General features: G+C 41.9%; 1 protein-coding gene across 2 annotated transcripts in view; it reads left to right on the top strand.

The window, feature by feature from the left end:
* The first annotated feature begins 3156 nt into the window (after positions 1–3156).
* KPNB1 (karyopherin subunit beta 1) overlaps positions 3157–8301 on the top strand; it is a 41177-nt gene continuing 36032 nt past the window's right edge. The window contains exons 1-2 of one of the 2 annotated variants that reach the window (XM_019523694.1): positions 3157–3366; positions 6162–6362. In XM_019523694.1, the coding sequence (XP_019379239.1) occupies positions 6246–6362 (117 nt within the window). In that variant the 5' untranslated portion in view covers positions 3157–3366; positions 6162–6245. Of the gene's footprint in view, positions 3367–6161; positions 6363–8301 lie in introns of those variants that run through there. The other variant, XM_019523693.1, reaches the window with a different exon arrangement.

Here is an 8301-nt window from a genome sequence, read left to right as displayed (position 1 = left end):
CCCGGGAGCCCCGGCGGCCAATCGCAGCGCGCATCCGGCCCGAGGGGGAGGGTGTTAGGCTGCGCGGTGCTGCGTGTGCGGCGGGTGGGGGGCGGATGGGGCCTGCGGGACATGTGGGGAGCCTGGCCTGGGGCGGGGTGTGGCTCCTTACCCCCCATCCTGCCCCTACTGCCACCATGGGGCAAGTCCTGTCTGCCCCCTGGGGTCCTGCTACCTTCCTGTGCTGGGGACCCGTCTCCCCCTCCCACATCCCCTGCTGCTTTGGCAGGCTTGGTGCAGGGTGCTCCTCTTTCTTCACTGACTGATTTTTTTTTTTTTTTTTGCCTCTGACGGGCACTTGCTCCTCTTCTCCTTCTTTTCATTTGCCTCCTTTGTTTCTCATTCTCTTTTTCTCCATTCACTGGGGCTGGGTCCTTTTTTCTCATCCTCTTCCCCTTTGATATACCCCCTTCTTGCTTTTCATCATCATCCCCTGTCTTCTGAGCTATGACCCCCCGCTCTGCTTTGTCTAATCTGGCCTAGAGTACCAAGAAGCAGAAAGAGCCTCACCTTGGGTTGGGGGAGGGTCTGTGGCTGAAGTGTATTTTATTAAGTGTGGTGGGGAGCACTCACACCCTCAGGCCTGTAAAAGGCTATCTCCTGTTGACCCGTTAAAACACATGGCAACACCTGCACATGAGTGCACTAAAATCAAGGATGGATTGGGCTGCAAGGTGTAAGGTTCTTCTGTGAGCAGCCAAATAAGCTGTTTGTCATTATGGCAGTTCAGTGAAAGAGTCCAAGGATGTGTGGCTTGTTGCTGTTGGTCACCTATTTCTCTTTCAGATTAGAAGCAAAATGTGGGTGTTTTTCTTTATGCGGACATGTATGTGCTTTCCACTTCACCAGTGTCAATGGACAAGAAATTCTGAAATCGTATAAAATGAGGGTTGGAAGGGACCTCTGGAGGTCATCTAGTGCAGCCCCCTGCTCAAAGCAAGACCATCCCCAACTAGATCATGCCACCCAAAGCTTTGTCTGCTCAAGTCTTAAAAACCTCCAGGGATGGAGATTCCACCACCTCTCTGTTGTAGCCTGTTTTAGTGCTTTACTGCCCTCCTAGTGAGACAGTTTAGGTGAGGTATTGGGAAGAACTTCCTTTGCTGCAACTTGGGACAATTGCTCCTTGTCTTGTCATCTGCCACCACTGAGAACAGTCTAGCTCCATGGTCTTTGGAACCCCCCTTCAGGTAGTTGAAGACTGTTATCAAATCCCTCAGTTGTCTCTTCTCCAAACTAAACTGAGATATCTGCTATGCAACTCCATGTTTAGTGATCATGGAACCCTTCTGAAGCATAATTGGAATATCCTTTATGTTTAAAAGATATTCTAGTAGCTCTCTCTTTAGTTCCTGTTCTATGGCTAGCTGTTTACTAAGTCGTAACCCTCCACTGTAACTGGAACCCAACTGTAGCTGAGAAACTTTACTGGTGCAGCTGATGAAAATGTGTCCCAGTCACTTCTTGCAATTTTTTTCCTGCATACATTCTAGAGCGTTAGCCAATACTTTTGGCAGAGCTTGGTTATGTATAGAAGCTGTGAGAGCATGTACATTGCAGACCCAAATCCAAATGTAATGTGAAAGGATTTTATAATAGTCTGTCTAAATTACAGATGGAACAATTGATGTTTGGACCCAGAATAAAACAGAGCTACTTATGTAGTTCTTGTTAAATTATTTTCTGCCTGCTTCCTGCAACTACTTAAGTAATGGCAAATACAAGCTGCTCCTGCTTTTCAGTTGCATGTCCCAGAGTTCCTCTGCATCAAATCAGAATGGAATTTTGAGAGTTGAGTCCAGTGTCTCCTTGGGGGTTGTGACTGTTGCCATTTTCACATTTTTTTTCATTAGCTTCCACAGTCTTTAATCTAGTCTGGCAAAATTCCTTATCTCTGACTTTACCATAATGAGAAAAGTAATTCTACTCATCCCCAAAGAACTTTTATAATAAAGGGTGAATGAGGTAGGTTTTTGTTTTAGGCCAGTATGTTTTTTGGATGTTTTTGCAAGGCTTAATTGAGCTTATATTGATGGACCTAAACTTTATTTGCAAACACTGTATTTCAGGTGTCTAAACAGACTATTTGATAGCCTCCTTACGATTTTGTCAGGTGAAGTATTCACCAGGGTCGTATACAAATCCATGATCTTCTGTTACATGCTGCTTACAGTGGTTTGTAGCTACTACCAGAGTTTTTTCCATTTTGTCTACTGGGAAATTTGTACAGGTTTCTAACATTTGAGTGCAACTGTTCAATTTTTAGGAATTGGTTACGTTTGGGTTTAGAGCAGACAGGAGTTACAGGAAGACTTGCATCGGCTATGTCCAGCTGTATTGTATTGACATTAATACAGCTGTACCAAACCTCTTTCGGTTTTGTTTGTTTGTTTGTTTTTAAGCCTCTTTTTTTTTCTAGTGTAGACAAGGTCTTAGACTAGGTCACTCCTGGCATGGGCACCTCACTGCTGCAGCTTGTTCTTCATACCTCATACAAAGCAAAAGACTATAAAAATGCAAGGCTGCCAAATTGCAAGTGTTTTTCATTAGTCATTATCAAAACCACAACGTAAAAAATCAGGCATTTATATAGATAATACAAAACTGTCTGTACTACATAACTAATGTGGACATCAGGGAAATTGTAAGGTAAACTTATTCTTGCAGAAATATTTTTTTTATTGTATAAGAACTGACTAATGTCAGCTTTTTAAAGTTCCAGTGTGGAACTACAGCTTGGATGCTTCCCTCAGGGTCAAGATTTGGATGATACATGGGACATAAGTAGCTGAATTAAGGAGAGCTGTCAACAGGGTAGGAGCATAAATGTTAAGTGTTGGATATTTATTTGGGATATTTTTTAAGATTACTTGAAACAAAGTCAACAGCTATTTATGTTGCTTCCCATTAGTTCTAATTAGGAGCTTAATGTTGGTAATCTTGGGATGGGTACACAGTTGTTTGTCAGTGGGAGCAGTTTACTGTTGTTGTGTACTGTAAAAATTGCCCAAAGAGTATTATTCTTGTTTGGTTGGGTTAAGTTTTTCTTGATAGTTCAGAAGACCTGATGGATCAGGCTTTGAGTAAGGACAGATTTGAGAAACATTTTCCATTTATGAACATGTTGTCTTACCTTCTAACCAGCCCACTTTCCTCGTGGAACTGTCCAGAGTGCTGGCAAATCCAGGAAACAGCCAGGTTGCGAGAGTTGCAGCTGGTTTGCAGATCAAGAACTCTTTGACGTCTAAAGATCCAGATATCAAATCCCAATACCAACAGAGATGGCTTGCTATCGATGCCAATGCCCGGAGGGAAGTCAAGAACTATGTAAGTTGTGTACCTGAATCTTCAGTAAATTCTGGTTGGTGTTGTGTTTGGTTTTTTTTTGTCCTTTTGCTTTTAAACTTAACTGCAGTTTCTCTGTGAGGCTGAGCAATGAGCGTTTTGATGCATTTCTTACCATCTGAAAAACCTAACTAGTTCTCAGCATCCTGACAAAATGGTGGACCTTATTGTACTTCTACTAATATTTTACGTTGCTCAAAGCAATGCTTAAAGCAGGAGTGGGCAAAATGCGGCCTGGGGGTGGATGCAGCCTGCCAGGCCATTCTATCTGGCCTGTGGGGCCCCTAAAAAATTTAGAAAATAAATATTAATCTGTCCCTGGCTGCCTATCCATGTGGCCCTCAATGGCTTGCCAAAACTCGGTAAGCAGCTCTCTGCTGAAAGTAATTGCCTGCCCTGACTTAAAGAGACCTGCATGTTTCTCAAACAAATTTTGATGCAGCTGTGAGCTAGGTACAAGTTAGGTAGGGACTAGCTGTGTAATAGTTCCCTCCAAGGGAAAAATACCACATAGTCTCCATAATTTCTTCTAAATTATGGATGAGGATGGAGGTAGCGAGTTGTTGGTTCATCTTCTGCTGATGCTTGCAGGTTGGTGGTAGTCTTTCAACAATAGTGTTGGGACGGACAAAATATCTGAATGTCTGTTTGGGCCTTTAAATAAGCAGTATTGTACAGTGTATTCAGGAAATGCATGGGTTTATCCTGTGAGCCATTTTGCACAACCGGTTATTCTGTTACTCTTGCACATGCTGTGTCAAATTAGGCTTTCCACCACTTCTGTTCGGTGGCAAGTTCAGTTCTTGCATGTGTGCACGTGCACATGTGTGTGGAAATAAATAGGAATTATAGGTGAAGCATTGAGGCAAAAACTGAAACCTGCTCTTAAAATACAAAACCTTTCTTGAAGTATCTGAATAGCCACTCCAAAATTTCTGAGATGGTAAGCAGGCTCTTTAGAGGATGGAGATTTCTCCCTACTTTGCTGTATTGCTTGAAAAGCAGGTACCAATCTTTGTTTCATGCTTAAGCATTTCCTCAGAAATTATTGCCCTATGTTAATTGTGAAAGTCTAGAGATGGGCACTATCTGCGTGTGTATGCAGGGCCTAGCATTTGGAGTCCAAGAAGAAGGAATACCTAAATTCCACATATTAAAAGCTGTGACCCTAAGTTTTGTATGGAAGTGGAGTTTATCTTGCAATACGCCAAGCTTAAAGCCTCTATCTTTGTCTTTTAGGGGTTGTTGTAATTGTTTTGTTGTTTTTGTTTGTTTTAACACCCCCCAAAGGTAGTGCATTGTATACACCAGATGCCTTTGTAGTAGTTGCATTTTGACTCATGACCACATGCACTTGAAAATGTTTGCAGATCTGTTTAATGAGTTGGTGTTGTTGGATGCAAATGCATTTTTGGTAGTAATTTGTTTTAACTGATATGTCTTAATGTTTACCATTGTATGTTCTTCAAAGTAAGTTTGGGCACCTAGATAGTGTATGTTAACTTTTTTTCAGCTGTTTCTCTTTCACTGGAAATCAGAGATGTACCGTTGCTCTCTTTGACCACAAATGAGTTGTGTGTGGCAGGAAACTTAACTTTTTGCTTCTGGCAGAAATACAACTGTAAAATGACTGGTCCTTAGATATGGAACTTATGCCATAGCATGTTAGAGAATTCATCAGTTTAATTTGCCTTTCAATATTATCTAACTGTCAAAAAATTTAAAATGAAGTTCTTGTCATGTGGTAAAAGTGACTTATTGAGAGAACTTCAGAAAAAAAAAGAGTAGTAGTGGTAAGAACCTGTGCATCAAGAAAAAGCTAATCTGTACTAAATCAGGAAGTGAAGTCGAATGGAAGTGTGTTGACCAATAGCAGATCAGATGTGAAATGAAGTTAATAGGATTTCCCTTGTTCATCTTGCATCTTAAAGCCACTACTGCCACACTTTGCTAGGCAGGTTTTGTAGATACCAGAGGTGAAGTGGCCATGGAGATTACTGTAGTTTCCCTCATGTCTAAAGGTATATTGTTTAAGGCTCTGGCTAACACTGCAGCAGTGGGTTGCTTGGGGAACTTGTACAACATGGTTAGTGTTGTTCACTGTCATTGTGAGCATTCTGATTTAACAGTTTTCTCTTGCAGATTCATCTCATAATTGAAATTATTTGAATTGGGCTGAATAATTAAAATTTCTATCTTGTTCATGTCCAAGTATGTGTCTGGATTTAAACTATCACTTGTATAACTTTTTTTTAATTTTCTGATCATCTGTCAGACAAGGCAAACAGTTTTCTACATGAGTCATCTGTGTACTTTAAATTCTGCATACGATGGCTATATACAATTATGAAGTGTGGCTTTGAAATCTGTGCAATCATGCATGATCAGTCCTATGCCTGAAGTAGGCAATCTGGATACCAGTCCTTTTACAGCAATGGTTCCCAACCTTTTTTATACTGCGGACAGGTGAGAGTGGATGGGGCATGCAGAACCAGCTGCCTCCCTCCTGGGGCTGCCCCGCCGCGCAGCTTTAACCCCAGAAGCTGCTCACCTGAGCAAACAGACAGGGGTCCAAACAGGGGGGCTTGTGCCATGATCCGACAGCCAACCCACTACAGCCTGGTACCAGGCCATGGCCCAGTGATTGGGAACCTGTGTTTTACAGACATTAATTGCCTGTGGTCAAATAATTCTTTATAGAAGAAGAAGCTGAAGTAGTTTGATTCTTGCTACTGATGATCCAGAACCTGACTGAATTCCTGATGGTTTTTCTACAGGTCTTGCAGACATTGGGTACAGAAACATACAGGCCCAGCTCAGCCTCCCAGTGTGTGGCTGGCATTGCCTGTGCAGAGATTCCCATGAACCAGTGGCCTGAACTCATTCCTCAGCTGGTAGCAAATGTTACAAATCAACACAGCACTGAGCACATGAAAGAGTCTACCTTGGAGGCAATTGGTTACATCTGTCAGGATATTGTAAGTATCTCTTCTTGAATATTCTGTTCCTCCTTCCTCCTAGTCTTCCTTATAAATTTTGTTGTGTCTAGATGTTTGGGGAATAAACTATTAACAAATCATCCAAGCTGGCTTATAGCTCTATATCAGGGATTGGCAGTGTTTTTGGGCAGAGTGCCAAAAACACCCACAACCTCGACTTGTAAGATGTTGGTGTGCCAGGGTGGATGGTAGAAGAGCCACGAGAAACCCAGTCCTTGATGTGGTAGCACAGCCCTGGCCCCTTTCCTGCCGTCTGCCCTGAGGCGCACATGCCAAGCAGAATGCCTCTACTTGCCATGTTCTGGCACTGTGCTGGGGGTTGTCTACCCCTGGTCCTATATCTTCAATGTTGTCTGCGGTAATAGAGAAGAAGGCTTCCTTATAGAACTTGTAGAAGGAAATAAAAAATGGGAACAGTGACGTCCAAAAGACCTGACCTCATTTCACAATACAAATCCAGATCATTTTGAGTAAAGTACAGATACAATTGTTGAGTATGTATGGGGTTTGTACTATAGTGATCGGGTGCCAACATAAGAGCCTAGATCACTGATTCTCGATCTTCTTAGACTCAGCGCACTCCTTGTTACTCAAGTCACCCCTCAAAAAAATACCGGCTCTTAGCTTTTACTTGTTTAAAAATTGCAGAAAAATAATAGAACAATTCTTCTGTTGCAAAGAACGTGGACCAAAATAGATCAGAATGTTTTAATGCTATTGATTTCTATTTAAAAATCCATTGGTTTCTCTTGTGAACCATCTTTGCACAACTAACAGCGCTGACATTGCTTAGCACCCTATGCAGCTTTGAAAGGAACTCAAGGCATCTCAGGCTGCTATACACCTTGGTTAAGACTTGCTGACCTAGGTGGATCTCCTGTTGAGTGAGTTGACTAGAAGTAGGTGATAAATGCTTGCTGTATCTGTATTTTGGGGAACTAGAAATGTTAATACTGTGCTTCGTGGGAAGTCTCTTTATTTCCAGGTAAGCAATTATTATAAGTTGACAAATTGTGGCTTGGTATGATACCTTCCATTGAAGAACTGCAAGAAAATAGTGTAAACATTTAAGAACAAAAACATTTGTTTATCAATGTCCAGAACTCACTTTGGAATTGGAGATGCAGCTGATGCAAACTGAAATTTTCAAACCTTGTATGATGTCTATTTTCAGGTGCAAGTCAAACTGGCATTCTTCTGTTTCCTTGTGGAAGCAATTGAATAGTTGCACTGCTTTTCTTTTTTGAGGAGGAGTGGTTGAAATTTCAGAAATGGGTATTGTTCATTGGAACAAGAGAAGCTTACCACATTGGTGTCCTACACAAGGAAATCTTTCTGCATGCTGGCTTTCAGCAGGAAACAAAAGAAGCCTTCGTTCACTCTTCAACCTGTAGCTGAACTTGCCTCTTAGTATGTAACAGGAAAAGCCTACTTCCCAATACTTCTTCTCGAACAGAATTTAGGATGTTTTGGGTGATGCCCCTTTTACAGGAGAGAGGATGAAAGGTTGGAGACAGTTTGAGAAGCTTCCCTGATAGATGGAGATGTGTTAATAATGTATAAGATTGCAAAATGCTCTCCTCCTCTTGAAGAGGGAGTTGGAAGTCATGGAATGCCTCACAGGGTAAAGTAAATAACTGTATCAAAGTGTCAGTGAGGGTGGGGCATGGAAGAAATCAACAGAATAAGGCAGAAGAGAGACCAAAGGAAAAACAGATTGAATACCACCAGAAAAGATAAGTGTGCCTCTTGCTGCACTGAGTGTTTAAAGGTTTTGTGGTGTTGACTAGCTTAATTTGAAAAATAAGAACAAAGTCGTAAGTCTACTTCTCTCCAAACAGGTCTAGGAGGGAGAGATCCTGAACTAATGCAAAGAGGTGATTAAGCTGCAGTCATACAGCCAGATGGGGGGGGGGGG

Source organism: Gavialis gangeticus, unplaced genomic scaffold (genome assembly GCF_001723915.1).
Source record: "Gavialis gangeticus isolate Ggan-Ray unplaced genomic scaffold, GavGan_comp1, whole genome shotgun sequence".
Classification (NCBI taxonomy): domain Eukaryota; kingdom Metazoa; phylum Chordata; order Crocodylia; family Gavialidae; genus Gavialis; species Gavialis gangeticus.
The sequence above is the reverse complement of the archived record's forward strand: the minus strand, read 5'-3'. Positions and strand labels throughout refer to the sequence as shown.